The sequence below is a fragment of the Neomonachus schauinslandi genome, chromosome 4 (assembly GCF_002201575.2).
Source record: "Neomonachus schauinslandi chromosome 4, ASM220157v2, whole genome shotgun sequence".
Lineage (NCBI taxonomy): Eukaryota > Metazoa > Chordata > Mammalia > Carnivora > Phocidae > Neomonachus > Neomonachus schauinslandi.
In genome coordinates this window covers 62928016-62954417 of record NC_058406.1, presented here as the reverse complement: position 1 = coordinate 62954417, position 26402 = coordinate 62928016, and the positions used below count along the sequence as shown (strand labels likewise).

At 36.4% G+C, this 26402-nt stretch overlaps 1 protein-coding gene across 1 annotated transcript in view; it reads left to right on the top strand.

Annotated features, from left to right (window-relative positions):
* Positions 1-26402, top strand: part of PIGK (phosphatidylinositol glycan anchor biosynthesis class K) — a 120409-nt gene that overhangs the window by 74124 nt on the left and 19883 nt on the right. The window contains exon 10 of the mRNA XM_021678134.2: positions 5617-5701. Coding sequence (XP_021533809.1) covers positions 5617-5701 — 85 coding nt within the window. The remainder of the gene's footprint in view (positions 1-5616; positions 5702-26402) is intronic.

Here is a 26402-nt window from a genome sequence, read left to right as displayed (position 1 = left end):
TAGGAATGCATCCATTTCTCCCAGATTATCTAATTTGCTGGCATATAGTTGCTCAAAATATGTTCTTATAATTGTTTGTATTTCTTTGGTGTTGGTTGTGAGCTCTCCTCTTTCATTCATGATTTTGTTGATTTGGGTCATTTCTCTTTTCTTTTTGATAGGTCTGGCCAGGGGTTTATCAATCTTGTTAATTCTTTCAAAGAACCAGCTCCTAGTTTCATTGATCTGTTCTACTGTTCTTTTAGTTTCTATTTCATTGATTTCTGCTCTGATCTTTATTATTTCTCTTCTCCTGCTGGGTTTAGGCTTTATTTGCTGTTCTTTCTCCAGCTCCTTTAGGTGTAGGGTTAGGTTGTGTACTTGAGACCTTTCTTGTTTCTTGAGAAAGGCTTGTATTGCTATATACTTTCCTCTTAGGACTGCCTTTGCTGCATCCCAAAGATTTTGAATAGTTGTGTTTTCATTTTCATTGGTTTCCATGTATTTTTTTAATTCTTCTTTAATTTCCTGGTTGACCCATTCATTCTTCAGTAGGATGCTCTTTAGCCTCCATGTATTTGAGTTCTTTCCGACTTTCCTCTTGTGATTGAGTTCTAGTTTCAAAGCATTGTGGTCTGAAAATAGGCAGGGAATGATCCCAATCTTTTGGTACTGGTTGAGACCTGATTTATGACCTAGGATGTGATCTATTCTGGAGAATGTTCCATGGGCACTAGAGAAGAATGTGTATTCCATTGCTTTGGGGTGGAATGTTCTGAATATGTCTGTGAAGTCCATTTGGTCCAGTGTGTCATTTAAAGTCTTTATTTCCTTGTTGATCTTTTGCTTAGACGATCTGTCCATTTCAGTGAGGGGGGTGTTAAAGTCCCCCACTATTATTGTATTGTTGTCGATGTGTTTCTTTGCTTTTGTTATTAATTGCCTTATATAATTGGCTGCTCCCATGTTAGGGGCATAGGTATTTACAATTGTTAGATCTTCTTGTTGGATCGATCCTTTAAGTAGGATATAATGTCCTTCCTCATCTCTTATTACAGTCTTTGGTTTAAAATCTAATTTGTCTGATATAAGGATTGCCACCCCAGCTTTCTTTTGGTGTCCATTAGCATGGTAAATGGTTTTCCACTCCCTCACTTTCAATCTGGGGGTGTCTTTGGGTCTAAAATGAGTCTCTTGCAGACAGCATATCGATGGGTCTTGTTTTTTAATCCAGTCTGATAGCCTGTGTCTTTTGATTGGGGCATTTAGCCCATTTACATTCAGGGTAACTATTGAAAGATAGGAATTTAGTGCCACTGTATTGCCTGTAAGGTGACTGTTACCGTATATTGTCTGTGTTCCTTTCTGGTCTATGTTGCTTTTAGGCTCTCTCTTTGCTTAGAGGACCCCTTTCAAGATTTCCTGTAGGGCTGGTTTTGTGTTTGCAAATTCCTTTAGTTTTTGTTTGTCCTGGAAGCTTTTTATCTCTCCTTCAATTTTCAATGACAGCCTAGCTGGATATAGTATTCTTGGCTGCATATTTTTCTCATTTAGTGCTCTGAATATATCCTGCCAGTCCTTTCTGGCCTGCCAGGTCTCTGTGGATAGGTCTGTTGCCAATCTAATGTTCCTACCCTTGTAGGTTACATATCTCTTCTCCCGAGCTGCTTTCAGGATTTTCTCTTTGTCTATGAGACTCGTAAGTTTTACTATTAGATGTCGGGGTGTTGACCTATTTTTATTGATTTTGAGAGGGGTTCTCTGTGCTTCCTGGATTTTCATGCCTGTTTCCTTCCCCAAATTAGGGAAGTTCTCTGTTATAATTTGCTCCATTATACCTTCTGCCCCTCTCTCTCTTTCTTCTTCTTCTGGGATCCCAATTATTCTAGTGTTGTTTCGTCTTATGGTATCGCTTATCTCTCGAAATCTGCCCTCGTGATCCAGTAGTTGTTTCTCTCTCTTTTTCTCAGCTTCTTTATTTTCCATCATTTCATCTTCTATATTACTGATTCTCTCTTCTGCCTCATTTATTCTAGCAGTTAGCGCCCCCATTTTTGATTGCACCTCATTAATAGCCTTTTTGATTTCTACTTGGTTGGATTTTAGTTCTTTTACTTCTCCAGAAAGGGTTTCTCTAATAACTTCCATATTTTTTTCAAGCCCAGCTAGTATCTTTAAAGTGATGATTCTGAACTCTAGATCTGACATCGTACTAATGTCCGTATTGAGTAGGTCCCTGGCAGTCGGTACTACCTCTTGTTCTTTTTGTTGAGGTGATTTTTTCCATCTTGTCATTTTGTGCAGAGGAGAATAGATTAATGAGAGAACAAAATGGTAGCAGAGTAACAATGTCCCCAGAAAATATACTCTAAACAAATCAGAAAAGACCTGAAGCAGTGGGAAAAGAAAGGGAAAGAGAGAAAAAAGAAAAATAAAAAAAAGAAAAAGAAAAAGATAAAGATAAAAACAAAAACAAACAAAACAAAACAACAACAACAACAAAAAAAACCAGAATGTGATCAAATATGATCAGGCTGGTATATAGATCAGTGCCACACACTAGATTTGGGGTGTATTTTGGTCTTTTAGAAGAAAGTGCCTCCCAAAATTTTAAAGAAAGAAAAACTTACATATGTACAAAAATAAGGGTTGATATGATGAAGGGATGGAATATGACTGTAAAGATGGAAATTATAAAAAATTTTATAAAAGGAATTGATAAGAAGTTGTTTGAAAAAAGAAAGAAGAGGATTTAAAAAAAGAAAAAAGAAAAAAAAAAGGAGAGAATGTGATCAGGCAGGGGAATAGAAAACACCATATACTAGAGATTTAGGGTATATTTTAATCTGTTAGAAGAAACTATCTCAAAATTTTAAAGAGAGAACAACTTATATATATAAGCCAAAAATACGGGTAACTACTATGAAGGGATAGAATATGACTCTAAAAATGAAAAATAAAAATGTTTTTTTTTTTTAAAAAGGGGATTGATAAGATGTTGGTTGAAAAAGGGAAAAAGAAAAATTCAAAAAGAAAAAAAAAGAAAAAAAGACAGTTAAAAAAAAATTAACTTTGAAAGACTAAAGAATCATGGTAAAAAAGCCATGAATTCTATGTGCAGTATTCCCCTAGCGCTGGAGTTCTGCCGTTCTCATTGATCGGTAAACTTGGTCTTGGGGGCGCCTGGGTGGCTCAGTTGGTTGAGCGACTGCCTTCGGCTCAGGTCATGGTCCTGGAGTCCCGGGATCGAGTCCCGCATCGGGCTTCCTGCTCGGCAGGGAGCCTGCTTCTGCCTCTGACCCTCCTCCCTCTCATGCTCTCTGTCTCTCATTCTCTCTCTCAAATAAATAAATAAAATCTTTAAAAAAAAAAAAAAAAAACAAAAAAAAAAAACTTGGTCTTGGCTGGCTGTTCTCGCTGATCTTCTGGGGGAGGGGCCTGTTGCCGTGGTTTCCAAATGTCTTTGCCGGAGGTGGAATTGCCCCGCCCTTGCCCCCTCCCGGCTAAGTAATCTGCTCGGGTTTGCTCTCCGGGGCTTTTGTTCCCTGCGAGCTTTCCGTACAGCTTTGGAGGCGGAGAGGGAAAATGGCGGCCTCCCAATCTCCGCCCCAGAGGAGCCGAGAACTCGGGGCCCCGCTCCTCAGTGCACCCCCAGAGAAAAGCAGTCAGTCATTCCCGTCTCCCCGGTCTCCGGCCGCACTCCGTGCTCACCCGGCCTGTGACCGCGCATTTCTATCTCTGGCACCCGACCCCAGGTGGAGTCTCCAAACCCAGCAGATCCCTGCGGTGCACTCCGCGCGGCTCCTCCCAGGGCAGGAAGGTGAGTCTCCCCGGATCTGCCGCTTGTTGGGTCCCTGCTGGAGGAGCAGTGGCCCGACTGTGCCGCGGATCACGGTTTATGGCAACCCCGAGCTGAGAGCCCGCTCCTGGGCTCCGCCTCTGCAGCCGGCTTCCCTGCTCCGTTACCTGGGAGCTCTGCTACACTCAGGCACCCCCGGTCTTTCTGTGACCCCGAGGGTCCTGAGACCACACTGTCCCGGAGGGTTCCACCCCCCGCTTAGCTACCAGAGTGACGTCCCTCGGCGGAGCAGACTTTTAAAAGTTCCGATTTTGTGCTCCGCGGCTCTATCACTTGCCGGAAGCGGCCGACGGAGGTTCCTTCCCCGCTGTCTATCCTCCCGAATATCGCCTCGGATTCACTTCTCCGCACGTCCTACGTTCCAGAAAGTGGTCGCTTTTCTGATGAGAGAGTTGTTGCTATTCTTTTCTTCGATCTCCTGTTGAGTTTGTAGGTGTTCAGAATGGTTTGATCCCTATCCAGCTGAATTCCTGAGAGGAGACGAAATCCAGGTCTCCTACTCCTCTGCCATCTTGCTCCCCCTCTAAAGCAATGTTTTAAGACAGTTTTTTTCCATCATGAGTGAGTCTTCAAAATTCCCCCAAATTAATTATTTTTATACTAATTCTGCAAGGCATACACAAGCTTTTACCTAGTTAAGAGGTTCTTTAAGCTCTTAAATCATAGGCAAAATTTTGTCCTTGTTTATCTGCCTTTTTTTCTGGAGAGATTCCACATTTCTCATCATCACATTCCTTAACTGCAGCCCTAGAAATTAGACCAGTCTTGTTTGGTTATTTTTCAAGACAAATGAAGGTTTCAATTTTTAAAATTTAATTTTTAAGTTGATAAGTTGCTGTGCAATTTACAGAAAAAAGGGGTAAAGGAGGCTTAAATATGTTTAAGTCTTACTGTTTCAAAATCTAATGATTATTTCCTGTTTCAAAAAAGGGTCAATAATTTTTAAAAGAGCATTTTTCTAATTCTCTTCATTTGGGGAGATTTTATTCTTACTGTGTACTATTTTATACTATCTTAAGTCTGTATTATGTCAACTCTGCCTCTCATTGTAAATGTAAATAGTAAAGAAAATAGTTTTCATATAAAATAATCTCTCAGTTATTGTTGTCTTCATTTTATTCATACATTCATTCAGCAAACATTTGTTGGGTATTACATAGTAAATATTGGATAGACAAGAAAGAATAAGACACGATTTTTGTCTTCAGGGAGATGAAAAATATATCTAGACAGGTTTAAATAATTATATTTGAAAGAAGAGTATAAATAAAGAAGGAATTGGTGGTTGGTCCCAACAGGAAACAGAATGGGGAACAGCCAAGAGGCATAGAGCTGCAAGGCCCACTGACAGGTAGCAGTAGTTGGATGTGGCTGAAACAATAGACTGGTACATAGAGAAGGAGTTGCTAGAGATGGAGGTTGAACGTGGTTGGAGCCAGGTTTTGAAGACTTTAAATACTGTATTAAAAAGTACGCCCTATAAACAGGGAATTCTTAAATATTTTTAAGTCCCAGAGTAAAAGACAGGATCTGAGAATATTAGATGATGTTAGCTAATCTTATTATGTAGTAATTAAATGTGTTCTGAATGTACTTATAGTTATGTCACTGAAAAATTATCACTAGGTGGTTTTTCATAGATTTTAATAAATACTGATTATCTCAGAAACATTAAATATAGATTTTTAATAGTTTTCATATTTGGCATATTTAAATATTTGCCGTATTTAAAGATAGTATTTACCTGAGGCGTGTGTTTTTTAATTCCTTTTTTTCAGATATAAGAAAGACTGGATGGATGAGGAACTCATGGAACCACTGAAATATGCTGAACAACTTCCTGTAGCTCAGATAATACACCAGGTTTGCTTCCCCCGTTTTATTCTTTGGAGAGAAACAAGCATTTTAATCTTTGAAAAGTAATTGCCTTTGTTAGGTTTTTCAAAATCAGTGTGGAATAGCTGAAAGGCATTCCAGGCCATCTATCACTATTTAGACCCCACTTAATACAGTTGGAAGTCTCACTCAAAATGCAGTATTAAAAGGCTACTTGCTGTGCATAGTGGAGCTCTTACTTATATAAAATACAGGGTAAAATCAGAATTATCTTTTGTTCATTACTTAACATCAAGACTTAATTTCAGAAAACTTTCATTTGAACCAGTGTAGCACTTGTTAGTGACAAGGAAAAAGAGCTGAAAAATTGTCATTTGGTGTAATTTTTTTGAGTAGCTAAAATAAGAAAACAATCTTTCCTTACTTCCTTCACCCTACCCCATTATCAACTCTTGTAAAGTGTAATTCTAAATGTCATGTGGGCAGGTTTTTTTTCATTTCCAATTAGAATGACTCTATCATCCGTTCTGCATAACTGTAATCTTAGAGAAGGCAGTGTGGTAGGTATTTAAACTAAGATTTTATGGTGTGACTTTGACAGCATATAAAGTCTGGCTCTGCCCTGGCCAGAATCTAAGAATTTTAAGTGGTCTGTTGACAAGAGTCATGGCCTTCAGAACTACCAGATTTTTCAGAATCTATAGATTATAGAAAGTATAAAAGCTCTTAAATATCAGAATATATCAGAATCTGAGGTGACTGTTAATTATTATTATGAGTCTTTCCATATGTCTTTGTCAACCAAAACGATTTTCATTTAGCGGATTTGGTTAGAAGAAGTTCTGGTTTGAGCTAATTAAAAGAAACAGGCTTTTACTTTAAAATGTTGACTATATAGATCTTTTCGTTGGCATTGAAATTTAATATTAAATTCTTTGAGAAATTACAAAAAAAAATATGACCAGAAATTTGCTGCTTTGGGAAGCCTATCTGTGTTTGGTAATCAGGTCCAGTTTATATGTCAGGAATTCCCTAGTGTTGTCAGAGCTTAAATGACCTAACAGCCTGCAAATGTCACATTTAAAATTCTGTCTTCATGCCTGACTCTCAGCATAAATGAATTAAACAGCAGAGCAGGCAGCAAGTCAATATGTTCTTAACAGTAAGAGTGAGCAATGAAACAGTTTGTGGTTTGTTCAGAATAGGTAAATAGAATCTGCCCAGAGCAGTTCACCTGGAATAAAATCTGAAACAGGAAACAAGAATTAACCTTTAGGATGGTTGACCAGATGAAATGTCAGTCATATTTTTATAGCATGAATGAACCAGTAAAGTATGCTTTATGTAACAGCTGCGTTTTGCTATTACACACTGTATGAATTCAAAGATGAAAATTTTTGACTCTGGTAAAAATTTGCATTATGGTATATTTGGCAATATGAGAAGCTATATTTTAACAGTGAATTATAACATTATAATAAAAATTATATAGTACCTGCAATTACAAAATTTCAATTTTTAAGAAATTTATAGGATAAAAGATTCATTTTCTTTTATTTTTATTGAATAAAATTAATTCTGTTCTCAAGGGGTAAACAGGAAAGGGCATTGTTAAACCAGGCTCTTATTTATTCTTCTTGTTATTTCCTTTTACTGACAGTACTACAACTTTGGGACTGTTACTATCACCTGTCCAAGTGGTCTTTAAGAAATATAGGAGTTATGTTGCTAAAGTTCACTTGTAAGTGAATTATTTGAAAGCAGTTTTTTCCTCTAAGAAAATAGTCATACATATGCCAATTAGGTTCAGCCAATCCCTCAAAAGCTTTTTAATGTATAATATATCCAAATTATAGCATAATTGTCATATATATGGAACCTCCACCTGTTACTGTTTCTATACTATAAGCAACTATTTTCCTCTGCTCTTGATTCATGCCTATTTTGAAGCATGTATCATTTCTATTTGAAATAACATTATTTATTCATATGTCTTTCATTTCGTACTTGATTGTCTTTCTGGATGTTCTTAATTTCTTGATACTCTTTTCAGCGTCTTACCTTGTGCGATATATGCATATATCTGAATGTATGGATATGTATTTTTAATGGTACACTGAGAGCCAGGAGCACCTCTTTTCCCTACCACCCAGACATCAGAAGCCAGAGCCTCTCACTCGTAGCACAGTTTAGAAGCTGTAGGAGAGGAGGAGCAGGGACAGGGTCTCTAACATGAGGAATAACTTGAGAAATGGAAGAGAGAGGAATGGGTCCCAGTTTTCTGTGTAATTAATTTCTTTTTTCTTTTTTTTTTTGAAGATTTTATTTATTTATCAGAGAGAGAGAGAGAGAGCACAAGCAGGGGGAAGTGGCAGAGGGAGAGGGAGAAGCAGGCTCCCCGTTGAGCAGAGAGCCCAATGTGGGGCTTGATCCCAGGACTCTGGGATCATGACCTGAGCCGAAGGCAGCCGCTTAACCGACTGAGCCACCCAGGTGTCCCTCTGTGTAATTAATTTCTTGTGTATGTTACTTAAATAGCATTTTACAATCAGGAGCTAAGCAAGATGCTTAGCTGTTGCCATTTTATACTGTCAAATTATTTACCATTTTTAGGGGTCCTAGCAATATGATTAGGGTAACACAAGAAACTCGAATTATAAACAATAGAATTAATAAAAGAATCTGGTAAGATAACTAGATATAAGATAAATAAAACTGATAGCTTCTCTGTATTTGCAATAAGCACACAGAATGGAAATGGGAAAATTTTTCTTTCACAACAATGAAAAGAACTATAAAATACTTAGGAGTAAATTTAACAAGTAAACCACAGGACCTATGTAATAAGAATTACAGAAACATACCATGTTTCATAAGCAGACATACCAAATACTTGATGGGCTGCAGGGGACTTAATATCATAAAAATATAATTTCTTCTGAATTAGCAATTCTAATTAGAATGGAAACAAAAAAAAATGTTTTTAATGGTAGGAAAAAGTTGACCACATAGTTCATGTGGAAGAACAAATATCCAGTAGTAGCTAAAAAGGGAGATGCACCTGCCTTACCAGATATCAGAACACAGCCACTAGAATTAGATACATAAGAGCAAAGGAATAGACATATTTGTCTATTGGGACAAAGGAATAGACAAATGGATTAATGGAATATAATGGAAGAAATGAAGATTTCAAATTTTATTTATTATAACTCACAATAAGAAATACATTTTACATGCATCATGACCCTTGATGTGTTTATATGTTTGTGTTAAAAAACAGAAATAAAGGGGCGCCTGGGTGGCTCAGTCGGATGAGTGTCCAAGTCTTGGTTTTGGCTCAGGTCATGATCTCAGGGTCATGAGATCCCCCGCGTCTGGCTCTGCACTCTGCATGGAGTCTACTTGAGATTCTTTCCTTACCCCTCTTCCCACAGGCCCTCTCCCCACGCATGCGTGCTCTCTCTCTCTCTCTAAATAAATAAATGAAATCTTAAAAAAAATAGAAATAAAAGTTTCATGAAGCACTTACCCTTGTTATATATGATATATACTGATATTTTCTTTATTTTGTATTTTTTTAAATGCCAATAAAGCCTACTAAATTGATTTTAAAAGCAACAAGTAGTCTTAACCTGTGGCTTGAAAAACACTAGAATAGAGAATCCAGAGAAAAAATTCATTATATTTGATCATTTAATATATGATTAAGATGATACATCATTTCAGTAGAAAAATGGTTAAGTTTCTGTTTCATACTGTTTATGATGTAGATTTTCTATAAAGACTTAAAGTAAAATAAGTAATTTTAGAAGAAAATTTAGGCAACTGCATTTATAATCTGGAAGTAAGGTAGAACTTTTTAATAAACACAAAAACCCAGAAGATATGTTCACTTCCAAAAAATGGAATATTTTATACAACACAAGATACCAAAACATTTAAAGACTAATGTAAAAATCAAGACAAAATGTTTACAGAGAAGACAATAGTAAATTAGTTAATATCTAAAATATACACAGAACTCTTGGAAGTTTTTTTTTTTAAGTTTTTTTATTCATTTGAGATACAGAGATACAGAGAGAGAGAGAGAGCATGAGCAGGGGGAGAGGCAGAGGGAGAGGGAGAAGCAGGCTCCCTGCTGAGCCAGGAGCCCGATATGGGGCTCGATCCCAGGACCCAGGGATCATGACCTGAGCCGAAGGCAGACGCTTAATCTGAGCCACCCAGGCACCCCAAACTCTTGGAAGTTTATAAGAAGCAAAAAAAGTAACTCAGAAAAAAAAGACAAGAGAGATGAAAAGCAGCTCAAGAAAAACAAACCTAAATTACCAGTGAATGAAAGAGAAGAGTCTCAAACTCAATAAGGAAGTGCACATTATAAAGTTGGTGGAACTATTTTATGCCCATCAAACTGGCAATAATTAAAATCACACTTTGGAAAACAGTTTGGCAGTTCCTTAAAGGGTTTAAACATAGAGTTACCATATGACCTAATGATTCCAACCTAGGTATATAAAAACATGCATCCACACAAAAACTTATACATGAATGATCATAGCAGCATTATTCATAATGGCCAATAATTGGAAACAACCCAAATGTTCATCTACTGATAAATGGATAAATAAAACACAGTGTACCCATACAGTAGAATATTATTCAATGATGAAAGGGAATGAAGTACTGATACATGCTACAACATGGATGAACCTTGAAAACAGTATGTTAAATAAATGAAACCAGTCCCAGAAGACCACATATTGTATGGTTACATTTATACAAAATATCAAGAATAGGCAAGTCTATACAAAGAGAAGGTAGATTAGTGGTTGCCTTGGACTGGAATGAGGTGGAGAAATGGGGACTGACTTCTGAATGGGTACAGGGTTTCTTTTCTTGGAGTGATAAAGATGTTCTAAACTTACTGGTGATCATTGCATAGCTCTGTGAATATACTAAAACTATTGGATTATACACTTTAAAAGGATGAATTTTATAATATCTGAATTATAGCTCAACGATATTTTAAAAATTAAAATTACCCATTTCTGGCAGAGATGCTAGGAAAAAGGTACATGTATACCTTGTTGCTAGGTATCTGAATCATTTCTACCTTTTTAGAAAGTCATCTTGTAACATCTCTTCACATTTAACATATTCAGTACACCCTTCAACCTAATGGTTCCACTCATGAGAATCTAGTCTGTACTGCTAATATATGAATAAAAGTACTAATATACAAGAATCTCAATACATCTCAATACAATATTTGTGGCCACCACATATTGGAAACAATGTGAATGTTCCTCAGCATAGTTGATACAGTCGTATATGATTTTTAGAAGCCACAATTTGGTAGAGAAAATATATTTTTTCCTATATTTTCTTATAATTGGATTGACTTTCTTATCAACTAATCTTTTTCTTTTCTTTCCTTTCCTCTTGACTCATGATAGAAAGTTTAATATAGGCACTCACACCCTGGATTTTCTCCTTCTTCCACTCCTTCCTGGGATGATGGAATCACAGTTTAGGTGATAGGGGGTAGTTGATATAGCTTCACAGCACTGAGAGATTCATACGTACTGAGATATACTGTTATATTGTGCTGTTTGGGATCGGCATCAGTCTTTTCTGGTACTCATGGAGATGGTTGGTGTGCACAGCACATCTTTTAATACTTAACATACCACCTCTGCACATGGTTGCAGAGCTCTAGCAATGTTAGAGGAAGAAATCAGGATTGACACTGCAAAGACCAGCTCCTTATTTGTTGTCATTCCTCCTCTATCTTTTTTTTTATCCTTGCTGACTTTCTCACTTTTCTTTCTTGCTCCTTTCCCCCATATTTCTTTCTATTTGAGTCCTGTAAGCTAAAGTTATATAAATTTTCCCCAAACATTGGTGAATTTTGTTAGTATTTTCATTGGAAAGTGCATTTAAATGCAGTGTCTGATACATAGTAGACACCGGACAAGTAGATAACTATTGATGGTTGAACTTAAGGATCTTTGACATGCTAAGAAGCTAAGAGAGTTAAGGGATCTCCAAAGGTCACTAAGAGCTTGTTGACAAACCTATTTATGATTTTCAGGTTTCTTTCATAGCCAACAATGGTAGTATTAATTAAGCATTTTTGAGTACGTATGCAAATTGTAGGATTCATTATATTAACAATTTAGGCAATCTATTAATTTAAAAACTACAAATCATAGAAAAGTGTAAATTTCCTTTACTGATACAAAGGATGTTACTATATAGGAAACTACAACTAATCTTTTTAAGGATTTATGAAGTTTGTTAGGACTTAAAATATTATGAAGAAATAGAAAAACCATACAAAGAAAGTAGGTTGGTTAACCTTGCATGCTTATATTGATAATTTCTCTTTAAAGGTGATTATTTGGGGTGCCTGGGTGGCTTAGTTGGTTAAGCATCTGCCTTTGGCTCAGGTCATGATCTCAGGGTCCTGGAATGGAGTTCTGCATTGGGCTCCCTGATCAGCGGGGAGTCTGTTTCTCCCTCTCCCTTTTCCTTTCCCCCCTGCTTGTGCTGTCTCTCTCTTTCAAATAAATAAATAAAATCTAAAAAGATTAAATAAATAAAGGTGATTATTTTTTCTCTTAATCTGCTTACTAGGAAAGCCGGTATAAAATTGTTACTGAGACAGATATAGAAGGAAGTGGATTATTTTCCCATATAAATGATTTTATATTTACATCACAGATGTTAATTTTAAAATTAAGCCACTTTTAAAAATAGCTTAAATTTAAGATTAAGGTTTGAAATACGTGACTCTACTATGGTACTTTTATGGAAAGTTGGTATTTTTTCTTTGTAAAAAGAATTGCATGCAGAGGTGTCAGAGAACATTTTCTTTGAGAACTAAAAGTAGGTTCATTTCACTTTAACTTGTAAACATAAGTTGATTAGCATCATGTGGAGTTTATTGAGTGATAAAATAATGACAAATAAAGATTTAAAAATAGATACAAAAATCTTTTCAAAGGAGAAATTTGTTTATAGTTAGGAATGTATATTAGAATGGTCTCAAATACGGATGTTACTTAAGCTTTCTTTGAAGTAAAATATTTTAGAAATGTGCTGAGAAATGAAAAGTTCAGTAATAAATGAATATGTATAATTTAACTTACAAATTTTTTTTTAGTCTCATCTAGTTAGGTGTGTGTTTTATTTTTTAAAGTTTTGTGTCAAGAATCAATTTTGCGGGCGCCTGGGTGGCTCAGTTGGTTAAGCGACTGCCTTCGGCTCAGGTCATGATCCCGGGGTCCTGGGATCGAGTCCCACATCGGGCTCCTGGCTCAGCGGGGAGCCTGCTTCTCCCTCTGACCCTCTCCTCTCTCATGCTGTTTCTCTCTCGCTCGCTCTCTAATAAATAAATAAATAAAATCTTAAAAAAAAAAAAGAATCAATTTTGCTTAGCCCTGGCAGATATTAAAATATCTAGGCCTGGGAGCGCCTGGGTAGCTCTGTTGTTTAAGTGTCCAACTCTTGATTTCGGCTCAGGTCATCAGCTCGGGGTCCTGAGACTGAGCCCTGTGTTGGGCTCCACACTGGGTCTGGAGTCTCTTGAGGTTCTCTCTGTCTCTCTGTCCTGCCCCTTGCACTAAATGAATGAATGAATAAATGAATGAATAAAATATCTAGGCCTGTACTGTTTAGATATATAAAATGACACTAATACAAAAATGTAAGTAAGTTTTATGTGCAGAATTCATAGGTCATCTCACTGTCCTAGAAACCTCAGTATGTGTATAGATTATACAAATGATGAAGGTCATATCACAGATCAGTGGGAAATTAAAGAACTATTTAATAAATGATGCTAGGACAATTGATTAAGTATTTTGGGGGGAGGACTAGATTTCTTGCTTTATAACACATGGAAAACGTAAATTCTAATTGGTTTATAGATCAATACAAAAAATGGAAAATATCAAATTAATGAGAAAGTATATTGGTAAATATTTGTAGGTAAGGATTTTCTAAGCATGGAAAAAGTACGAAGGAAAATTGACATATATAACTTTCTAAAATATAAAAGTTTATGTACATCAAAATGAAAAGGCAAATATCAAGGTGGAAAAATACTTTCCTCAGAGAATTAACATCTTTAAATATCACTTTTACAAAGTGATAATGAAAAAAACCTAACACTCCAGTAGAAAAGGAGCAAAGAATTCTACAAATATGCCTCAGAAGTTGAAATCAAAATGGCTAGTAAACTGATGAAAACATGTTACTATTCATTAATAATCTAAGAATTGTTCATTTCAACCATAAAGTACCACTTTAAAAGAATCTCTTAGGTTAGCAAAGACATGAATAGTAGTAATACTCAGTAATGACAAAGCACACACACTACTGTAGAGGAGTCTACATTGGCACAACATAGTAATTTGTACCAACATTTGTAAATGTTTATGAGCTATGTTTATATAACATGGCCAGTTGAATACACGTTTATTTTCCTTCCTAAAAAACTCTACTAAAATGACAGTAAAGACATAAAAATATATAAACTCCAAAAGACAAAGAAAATGTAAGAGGAGAGAAGAGCAGATGAGAGGCAATAAAAATTGGAAGAAGAAATGTAGTTGAACAAATGGTAACCAACCAACTTAGCAGAGTGGAAAAGCTGAGCCCTAACTTCCATCATGGGGGAGACCTGTAAAAGCAAGCCGATCTGTACTGTAGAACCCTGGAAAGGCAGGCACCAGGTTGGGTGCAAAGAGGAACTCCCAGTGACCTCCTCCTATTTAGTTCTCAGAACACTGGCATCTAGGCTTATATGCTATCAGATAGAAGGTTGGAGAATTACTTCCTGAATATACACTAGTCTAATAGAAAAATAATATACATTTTAACATTTACAGGACCCCAGTTTAATACCCAAGTCGCACTGGTTTATCCCACTGGTAAGCCCAGTGGTTGATAAGTGTTGCTAATGCATGATTGCTGTTTTATTTTTTCACTCTAACTTTGAATATACAACTAAGAATTACCAGACTGTTGAAGAATGTCCTTATTTTGAAAGACAAAGATCAAAATAAGCAAATAGAACAGAAGAAAATTTAGTAACACTACCACCACCTTAGAAGGAAATGAGAAGATATTTTATTTATGAAACAGGATGCTATAAAGAAAAGGAATATTCAGAAAATAAGGAAGAGCTCTTGGAAATTAAAACTATGAGAGTAAAAATAATTTCAGTAGAAAGTTTTGAGGGCAAAATTAAGGAACTGTCTCAAAAGTTAGGACAAAAAGACAAAAGGAAAATTAAAGAAAAAGGGTAAGAAAATTGGAGGAATAACTGTTGGTAGACAGTTCTATATGAGTCTCTCATATTTCTCTACATCTTCTGAGCAGAGACACTGATAGGCTTTTGTTCTGTATTCTCTTGTCAAAGGTGTTTGTATAATGAACAGAGTTGGGAAACAGAGATAGTGACTCTCTCAGGAGCAAAGGGCAGATTTGTTTGCTATGCAGTATGATAAAGATAATATTTCCCTGTAGGGCAAAGATTGGACAGATATGTTGCAGCATCTTTTAAAAAAGCTTAGGATTTTCTGATCTGGGGATTTCCTAATCTGTTACATAAATTTATTACATGCATAGTATCTGCCTAGATACTGCATTGTCCCTATGGGACTTGGGAGGCAAGGAGAACTGGCACAACCATGAAGAAGCTCATGCTGCCGTGAGTAATAAAGTCCCTCGTCTCTGATCCAGGAGTCTCATGTCTTCTGCTAGTATCCATAAAACTGTTCCAGGCTAACCTGTTATCCTGGAAGCAGGGTAGAATTTCACACCTTTTACAGTTTTTTTTTTTTTTTAAAGATTTTTATTTATTTATTCATGAGAGACAGAGAGGCAGAGGGAGAAGCAGGCTCCCAAGGAGCAGAGAGCCCGATGCGGGACTCGATCCCAGGACCCTGGGATCATGACCTGAGCCGAAGGCAGACGCTCAACCATCTGAGCCACCCAGGCGCCCCCCTTTTACAGTTTTAGACAATAACTGGTGAAGTCCAACATCTGACTAATACAAGTACTAGAAAAAGAGGACAGAAAAAATGGAGGGGAAGATATATTAAAGAAATAATACAAGAAAACTCTTCCAGAACTCAGTGGCTTACTAAGTGATCAGTACTATGAAACAAATAGACCTCATACCAAGGAACATCATTTTGAAATTTTAAAACAGTAAAAAATTAAAAGGAGACTCTAAAAACTTCCAGAATGGGAGAGAGAGAGAAAAAAAAGGCCACAATAAAAAAAAAAAAATCAGAGTGTCATCATACTTCTCAGTAGCAACACTTGAAACAAGAAAGCATTGGAGTGATGTCTTCAAATTATGTGAGAAAATATTTCCAATTTAAGATTCTATTCATTGCTAAATTATACTTCAAATATGGTATAGAAAGATATTCAAAGTTTCAAAGCTTTTTTTTCCCCTCCTTTCTCAAGAAGTTACTGGATGACTTATTGAATGAACGAATAAACCAAAAAACCTGAAAACATACCATCCAGGACACAAGAGATTGATCCATCACCATGAGGTGCTAGTGAAACTCCCAGATTGATGGTGAAGGAAGTTTCAGGTGACAGCCATATAGAATAGAAGCTGTATTCCTTAAATATAGACTATTCAATTATATGTCAGTAAAACTTGTGGTGGTGGGGGAAGAGTATGAACTGGAGCAGGATGATGGAGTGCTCCAGGATGATTGTCCGTGGGATCAGTGGAGTGATGACAAATTATCTGATGTGTTTAACCATACTAAGAGAAGGTTTAGTAATATCTTAAGAGTAGATTTAGTAATAGCTACAGAGAAAAGCCGACAGGGAGTTTGAAGTAACTATTAATTTCGGGAAAGAAAAAAGTTGTGTAAAAAAAGATGTAAAATCAGAGTGAATTTTGTGGCTCAACTCAAACAATAGTTATATAATTATAATAATGAAACAATAGATTGTTTTACGAGAAATTTTAACATAAATATATAAGGAAGATAAGAAGAGGAGAACTGGTCCGGGGAGGGGAGCATGATGATGTCAAGGAACAAATTTATCGTGCATTGGAGATCAGTAGATACAGTATCTAAGATTGCAAAACAAGTCAAATAATGATATAAGTATATTATCTAGAAATATTGGAGGTAAATACCAGAAGAAATAGGTAACTCTGAGGCAGGAGAGTTGGAAATGAAGTAGTAATGGAACTATTATTTTTTTGTTATGAAGTTCATGTCACTAGTTAGCTTCTAGAACAGTGTTCAGGCAATACTTTACTAAATATAAAAATTTACTAAAAATAAAAATTAAGTGAAAAACGATAAAGAAAAGTCAATGAAACCCTTTGTTGTTTCTTTGAAAAGATAAAATTGGTAACACGCTTACCTAGCCTGAATAAGAAAATAGAAAAAAACTACCAAAATCAAGAATTAAAGAGGGAGCATCTCTACAGCCCCTTTAGAAATCAAAAGGATTCTAAGTAAATTCTATGAAGACCTTTATCCCAACAAATTAGATGACTTAGGTGAAATGGATAAATTCCTAGAAAAATACAAATTTCTTTTTTTTTTTTAAGATTTTATTTATTTATTTGACAGAGACAGCGAGAGAGGGAACAGAAGCACGGGGAGTGGGAGAGGGAGAAGCAGGCTTCCCAAGGAGCAGGGAGCCCGATGCGGGGCTCGATCCCAGGACCCTGGGACCATGACCTGAGCCGAAGGCAGACACTTAATGACTGAGCCACCCAGGCGCCCCTAGAAAAATACAAATATTAAAAGTGATTCAAAAAGAAACAGAAAAGCTGAATAGACCTTTATCAAGTCAAGCAATGAATTTGTAAATTAAAATCATACCACAAAGAAAAGTCTAGACAGTCATGGCATCAGTGGTGAATTCTATGAAACATTTAAGTAAAAAACCATACATAATCTCAGAAAAGTGAGGAGGAGGGAATGCTTCCCAACTCATTTTATGAGGCCAGTATACCATGATATCAAAGACATCACAAGAGAAGAAAACCACGGATCAATATCCCTCATGAACATAGACACAAAACCATAACAAAGTATTAGCTACAGGAACAAGAGACAACTGTGGTAAAGCCAAGAGTTGAACATGGACATTCTAGCACCAGAGTTTGTATTCTTATACACTTGACTACATTGTGCTATGAAAGCAACAAAGATATGCTGTGAATTCAGTAAATACTGACTGAATTTAAACCTCCAATGAGTCTGTCTGTTCTTGGTCCTGATGATTATTGTCCCCATTTGCGAAATTAAATTTATCTTACTATCTCAGCCTGTTTCTATATTAGACAACCATATATATGCATGATTTAAACATTTTGATTAGAGACCTTTCAGTAGATGCTTTCCTGGGTTTTAAGATCTGGGAGAAATTCAAATCTGTGACGCTATAGCATGAAACAATTTTATCTTTTTCATTAATTCCAGACCCTCCACTAAGGCAAAGGCTCTGTGTAAACAAAGGCACAAACCCATATATGCTTTAAAAAACTTCAACTTACTCAAATGTTATATATCAGTGAATACTTTGCCTTAACAGAGATATATTATCCACTTTTACCCCCCACTGTGTTCTTACCCATATTCCAAGCTTTCTCTGACTCCCTCTATTTCAATTATAAGGCTCCTTACAGTCCTTTAATATTTTTAAAGATTAGTGGATTGCAAGATCTCTATTTTTTAATGCATCTCTGCACAAAATGGATATGCAGATGATGATGCAGTTTAACCTTACTGTTCTCTTTCATTCAGACAAGCTGCTCAAAAAATTACTATAGAGCTCTGTATCCATTAAGGATGAAGTTTACTAGAGAGAGGCCTGTCAGGCCCCGGTTTAAAACATAGAAGGTTATCTTGCAAATGTTGTTTCATCTGTGCTTTCTTAATTCCTTTTTAATCCTGGACAAGTTTTTTTTCCAGTATAACCAGTCTGTATAGTGCCCTGGTATATGCAGTGTTTCTCTTTGGGAGTACTCTTGGCATCTGAGTGGAACAGTTCTTTCACTCTGCAGGACGGGTCTGGGCATCACAGAATATTTGGCATTCCTGGTACCATCAGCACTTCTCAGTCATTATGATATCAAACAATGCTCTCACCTTTTCTGAACGCCTCCCTTCGTGGAGGGCAAGACCTCAGCTTGAGGACCACTGCAGGTAATGATTTGCAATGTATGCCCAAAGAAACTTTTATTTGTCTAATCCAGTTTCTTGATCTTATAATTATGATATTTAAATATATATGTAATCAGAATCTCTGCTCGCTTGTCTAAATTCTGAGGTGTTGTGTTAGACTCTACAATTCTAGCCACTATATGAAATGGATTCAGATCATTTTTCTGTTCTTTTGTCCTTGTTTATGATTACTCTTCATCTTGTTTTACTGTAGCAATTTTGGCATTTTAATGTTTTTCTATTCCAGTAATACCTACCTCATTATAGCTAAACTTTACCAAAGGTGACTGAAATGTCTATCAAGTAGAAAATCTGACACCTTTTTAGTAATGTGCCTATTGAATTATCGATATCTGGAAACTCATCAAAAGGTTGCTGAATCCATATCACTCTCCCTGCCTAAGGACTAAGATTGCTGTCAAATCTTATAGAGCTTTCCCTAACGATTGCAAATTTAAAATGGAAGTCTAATGGAAAATAATATACTATTCATTTATTTTCATTCAAATTATAAGGCAAGTAATAAAAATTAAACTACTTGAAGGTCATGTGCTGTTCTTTTAATATCAACTGGGATATGATTTTAAATTTATATAAATTAACCTCTGCTTTTATATTATAACTTACGATAGTCCCTTCCAAAATGTCACTTTTCAAGGGAGAAATGAAATGGTAAAGCTGTTTGAAAATAGTGATCAATATTTCAATACTGATATTTTATCAACTTTATGTAAGTTTGAAAAACTCCGTTCATCTATAAATTTGTCACCATAGTTTCTGATATATTAAATTTCTGTATTAGAAATGAAAAACGTGAGGGGCACCTGGTTGGCTCAGTTGGAGAAGCATGCAACTCTTGACCTCAGGGTCATGAGTTCAAGCCCCACATTGGGTGTAGGGATTACTTAAATAAATGAATATTTTTAAAAAAAGAAAAATGTGATCCTCACTAGTCAGTAAGTATTCCAAAATAAAAACAAACAAACAAACAAATACCAGCTTTCACCAAATTTGTAAAGATTTTTGAAATGAGAATTGTTGATATTGGTGAAGAGCCAGTGCGATGGGTGATGGGCATGCTCATAAATTGCTGATGGGATTGTAAGTTAATACAGCCTTTCTGAAAAATAGTTTGTTAGTGTGTGTGTATTTGTAAATAATAATAATAATTCTACCTCTAGGATTTTATTCCAGAAGAAGGAATTAGATTAGGGCAGAAAGATTTATGTTTAAAACTGTTAAGTTTGTTGTAGCATTTCTTAGGAAACAACATAATGTAATAGAGTGAACTGGAATTGAATCCAAGTTTCACCATTTAATAACTGTCCCATCTTGGGCAAGTTTCTCTGTTTTTTTTTTTTTTTTTTGAGAGAGAGAGAGAGAGTGCGTGTGAGCACATGCGATTTGGCGGGGAGGGGCAGAGAGAAAGGATGGGAGAGAAGCTTAAGCAGGCTCCATGCTCTAGCATGGAGCCTGACAAGGGGCTGGATCTCAAGACTCTGAGATCATGACCTGAGCTAAAATCAAGAGTCAGACACTTAAACAACTGAGCCACCCAGGCACCCCTTGGGCAAGTCTTTTAATCATTCTTTTTTTTTTTTTTAAGATTTTATTTATTTATTTGACAGAGACATAGAGCCAGAGAGCACAAGCTGGGGGGAATGACAGAGGGAGAGAGAGAAGGAGGCTCCCCGCTGAGCAGGGAGCCCGATGCGGGACTCAATCCCAGTACCCTGGGATCATGGCCTGGGCCAAAGGCAGACGCTTAACCTACTGAGCCACCCAGGTGCCCTCTTTTAATCATTCTTTTGCAGCTCATCCTTTGGAGATATGATGATAATGATGACAGTGAGAACAATAATGTCTTGACAATGTCTTGATGATGACAAGACAGCAGACTGCTTCATATAGATAAAATGCTGCTAAATATATCTAGTTAGGTCCCTGTCCAGTTTTCCATAGCATGTGTTACAAATATTTGCTACAGTCTTTATGCCTCTACTTCACTTCTATCCCCTTTAATGCTCAGCTTATGACTTAGTCTCCTAAGTCTGGAGAAAAACGAGGCCATTAGGTAAAAACACTGTCATTATTCCTTTCCTGTATCTTCAGACTCATTTGTGTCTTCATGAGTCTTTATCTTTTCTGTCCATTTCAAAGGAAGAAGTGTGTGAATTGTACCAGGGATACCTTGCGTACACAGTCAGGAACCTTGTTCCATTAGGTAATGCCTCTCTCTCTTGTCTTTACACTCTCCACTGTTGACTTAGGTGTCTTTAGTCCTTAACACAGTCTTCCTCAGTTCTGCTTTCCCTTAAGGCTTTACTTTTTTCTCTGTTCTCTTTTGTTGATGTTTTAAAAATAAACTAGCTCGGGGCGCCTGGGTGGCTCAGTCGTTAAGCGTCTGCCTTCGGCTCAGGTCATGATCCCAGGGTCCTGGGATCGAGCCCCACGTCAGGCTCCCTGCTCTGCGGGAAGCCTGCTTCTCCCTCTCCCACTCCCCCTGCTTGTGCTCCCTCTCTCGCTGTGTCTCTTTCTGTCAAATAAATAAATAAAATCTTTAAAAAAAAAATAAAATAAAATAAAAAATAAAAATAAAAATAAACTAGCTCTCAACAACAGAAAAATAATCGATCCAGTTAAAAAATAAAGGACTTCAACAGGCATTTGTCCAAAGAAGATATACAGATGGCCAATGTGCACATGAAAACGTGCTCAGCATCACTAATCAATGGGAAAATGCAAATCAGAACCACAATGAGATACCTCTTCATAAACATTAGGATAGCTGTTATGAAGTAAAATAAAATAAAATACAGAAAATAACGAGCATTGATGAGGATGTGGAGAAATTGGAACCCTTGTGCCCTGCTAGTAGAAATGTAAAATGGTGCAGCTGCTATGGAAAACAGTATGGTGGTTTCTCAAAAAACTTAAACAGAATTACCATATGAGCCAGCAGTTCTACTTCTGAGTACATGACAAAAAGAATTAAAAGCAGGAGATGAACAGATATTTGAACCCCAGGATTTATAGCAGCATTACTCATAATAGCCAAAAGGTTGGAACACCCCAAATGTCTATCAGTGAATAAACAGATAAACAAAATGTGGCATATACATACAATGGAATACTATTTAACTTTAAAAAGGAAGTAAATTCTGACACACGCTTGAACTTTGAACATGTTATGCTAAGTAGAAAAAACCAGACACAAAAGTACAAATGTTGTATGATTCCATTTATATGAAGTACCTAGAATAGTCAAATTCAGAGAAAGAAGCTAGAATGCTGGTTCCTAGGAGCTGAGGGAGGAAGGATGGGGGAGTTAATGTTTAACGGGTAGAGAGTTTCAGTTTGAGAAGATGAAAAGTTCTGGAGATGGATGGTGGTGATGATTGTACAACAGTGTGAATGTACTTACTGCCACTGTACACCCAAAAATGGATAAATTGGTAAATTTTATGTGTAGTTTGCCACAATAAAAAAAATAAACTAGCTCTCTTCATTTCTTCATTCCTATTTCTTTTTCAATTTACTTTATTCAATGAGCTTGTACTTCAGCAGCTGCTCTGTAACTATTCTTGCAAAATTTACTACAATTCCTTAATTTTCACATCATCCTAATCTTTGACTTCTTTGTGGTATTTGCTTCCGTTAATCTCTCTGAAACCTTTATTCTTTCCTCCTGAACCATCACTGTATGCTGGTTTTCCTCCAATGTCTGATCACATCCTTTGAAAATCTTATGTTGATATCTTCCTAGGCCTATCTCTAGGATTCTATCCCTTTTACAAATTCCTACTAGACACGTACTCCCTACTATTTGATCTACCATAATGGTTTTCAAGTATCATTTATATGCCAGTGATCCCCCACACATTCTCATCTCCTTCTTGAGTTGCAGACAGTATTTTATTGTCTGTATGATAGCTCCACCTAGATATTGAACACATTGTCTAACAGAATTCACCCCTTTCCTAAAGGGTTCTTCTACTATGTTTGGTATCTCAATGCTACTGTATTCTCAGTAATGTTGCTTTAGAATCTTGGGTTGTTTTTTTTTTTCCCTCTGTCTCTCCCTCCTCCTTCTCTCCCTTCCTCCCTCCATCCTCTCTTTCTCTCTGCTTATCTCTTCTCCCTCTCACAATATTCATCCCTCCCATTTATTCTGTCCCTTAAATGTCTCTTAAATTCATCTGCTTCTTTTCATATTTGTTGTGCATCTGCAAGTGGGTGCAAAACATATTTTTTGGTTAATCATAATTATCATCAGAAAATAATTAGTACCATTAAAAAAGTTATCACTCCCATTTTGTGCATGGATGAACTGAGGTACAGAATAGTTAAGTAACTTGCCTAAGGTCTTCCATGTTGTAAGTGACAGAGCCAGAATTTGGATGTAGGTCTGTTTGACTTCACACCCTTCCTCTTAACTACTATGCTCTAGTACTTCCTATGAACATTGCGAAGTTCTTACAAAGGAACTTTGTCCCCAGGAAATGTGATGAATGAGGTGTCAACAGATGTAATGCATGTTATGGTTAGTTGAAACCGTATTTTGGAAGGCATAAATATCAACAGTTAGTTCAATATTCAGTACATGAATATCCATTTATCCATTTATTTAGAAACTGGCTTAAAGAGAATCCGTTACCTTCACAATTCTGTTCCTGATTTCCTTCTCCACCCCAGTTGTCCTTGGCTCCCTGGTGAGGGCTTGAAACAAGATAGAAATGTGAAAGGATGTGGGTACAAGAAGTGATAGGAGAAGGTGCTAAAGGTAGCTTGATTAATTTAAAATTTACCTGTAGTTGACTTGCTTGAATCGAGAAAAGTCTCTCCTATGTAGCCACCTGATCTGAGGGTCCATGTTTAGTTCTCCTAGTTCAGCAACAGTAAGAATTTGATAGCCTTCTGTGACCTGTCCTAATCATCTAACAACCATTTGTAAGATGATTTTTATTTTATTTTTTATTTTTTTGTTTATTTTTTTTTTTTTAAAGATTTTATTTATTTATTTGAGAGAGAGAGAACACATGAGAGGGGATAGCGTCAGAGGACGAAGCAGACTCCCTGCCGAGCAGGGAGCCCAATGCGGGACTCGATCCAGGGACTCCAGGATCATGACCTGAGCCGAAGGCAGTCGCTTAACCAACTGAGCCACCCAGGCGCCCCTATAAGATGATTTTTAAAAACATCTTTTCTAGTTTCCATAAAACTGATGATAAAAAGGACGTTTGGAATATAATTCATTCCCTGTTAGCCTGTGCTAATGCTTTATCTGTTCCCCACCACTGAGAGAGGCCTAACAGATAGTGGTTTGTCCACAGTTGTAAGAAAAATGAGTGTCGGGCGCCTGGGTGGCTCAGTCGTTTAAGCGACTGCCTTCGGCTCAGGTCATGATCCCAGGGTTCTGGGATCGAGTCCCACATCGGGCTCCCCGCTCTGCGGGGAGCCTGCTTCTCAACCTCTCCCACTCCCCCTGCTTGTGTTCCCTCTCTCGCTGTGTCTCTCTCTGTCAAATAAATAAATAAAATCTTAAAAAAAAAAAAAAAAGAAAAATGAGTGTCACAGAGCCCTGACGATCTCTAACTTCTATGACTGGACCTTGAGTACTTGAAAATTTTCTGTACACAACTAAAATAAACAACCAGTGATTAAAAACAAATATACATTTCTTTCATAAATTGAAGTAATTTAGAGTTTTTCACATTCAGAAAGCAAATATCCCTAATGAATATTAGACATTTGACCCTTTGTATTGCTTTAAATATTAAGAATTTGATAATTAACTTTACTCCCTTTGCAGTATAGCTTCATCATCTTAGTTACTAAGACAGACGCCTTTCAGAAAACTTTCTGGTGTCTCTTCTTAGAAAATATAAAATTTTAATTCTTCTTTTAAGATATTTTATATACATAGTGAAGACTTGTTAAAATATGTCTTTTAATGAATTTTCATTTTATTAGGATACCATGATAGAATTGTAATGGCGGTTCTAAATTGAGTTTTTGTCTTTTAAAATTCATTGTAATTTTGCAAATATGCCAAATATAAAGAATATTTTCATTTTCTATATTCCATTATATCAAAATGTATCACATAGCTTCTGATGTCCTCTTAGCTTTTTCTATTTGTCTTAAGGATTAAGTGTAGTCCATAATATTAGGGGCATAAGTGTGCTTTGGTGGAGGATTATTAGTGAATGAATAAATGCTGACTTTCTGGGGATTGAGACAAACAGTACGAAAAGTGAGGAGATGTACCCTTTTCCAGCTCCAGGAAATGGAAAAGTAATATGCTCCTTGGCCAGTTCCCTAGCTATGTATTTGTACCAAATTTTAAGATAGAGAATCTGTACAAGGAAGAAAAAAATACACAGTGAGGAAAGTAGAACCAGATCACTCATGCCCTGTGCATCCTGTGCTTCTAATAGGAAGGTTTTAATTTACAGTGTAATAAGATAACATTTTAATCTTTAAAAAAGTGAGGGAAATACATTGTTGCTTGTATCAGTTGGCTGTCATTGTTAGATGACTAGCCTAATGAACTTGACAGCAGTTAAACCCAGGGGTCCACCAAAAGCAGAAGTAACATGGAATAAAAAGAAAATGAAACCCAAAAGAATCTCTGCCCATATAGATCGGGAAACTGGCTGTTTGGATATAGACGTGCTGAGATACAGTACCCTTCAGCTTCATGCTACATACTTGGCGGTAGTTAGAGTAGTTAGATACTGACTAGCAACAGATCAAAATAGTGTAAGTAGGAGTTATTTCATCTGTCATCCAAATTGACCTGAAATCACCTTAATGTGCTTCCCGATAGGAGTTTAGATTATCGTTCACTTTAAAACTGATCTATGCATGTCAGAAAAGTCATTTTTTATATTAAAGGAATCAATATCTTTAGTTACAGATTTTTAGCATTCAGTATTAACTTTGATTTTATTGTACCAGTCATGTTTGGTGGGTAACTCGTGTAGTATATTTCAATTTTAATTTCTGATAACTTCTAGATAAGCATAGATTTCTTTAAAAGATTTTTTTACTTTGATCTACTTTCAGATGTATTTATCAGTACATCAAGGTATTTAATTGTTTGATTTTGCTTGTGTATCTTTTTTACCAGTTCTGTCTCCAAGGTTATTAATACTTGGTGAAAATAATATCCATGTTACCTAATTTTGATTAAGAGATTTCTACCAAACCAGAGAGGGAGACAAACCATAAGAGACTCTTAATCTCAGGAAACAAACTGAGGGTTGCTGGAGTGGAGGGGGTGGGAGGGGTGGGGTGGCTGGGTGATGGACATTGAGGAGGGTATGTGCTGTGGTTTGCGCTGTGTATTGTGTAAGACTGATGAATCACAGACCTGTACCCCTGAAACAAATAATACATTATATGTTAATAAAAAATAAAAAAATAAGAATAAATAAAATAAAATGTGCCAATAGACATCTTAATCTTGTGGAATAAACATGTTTACT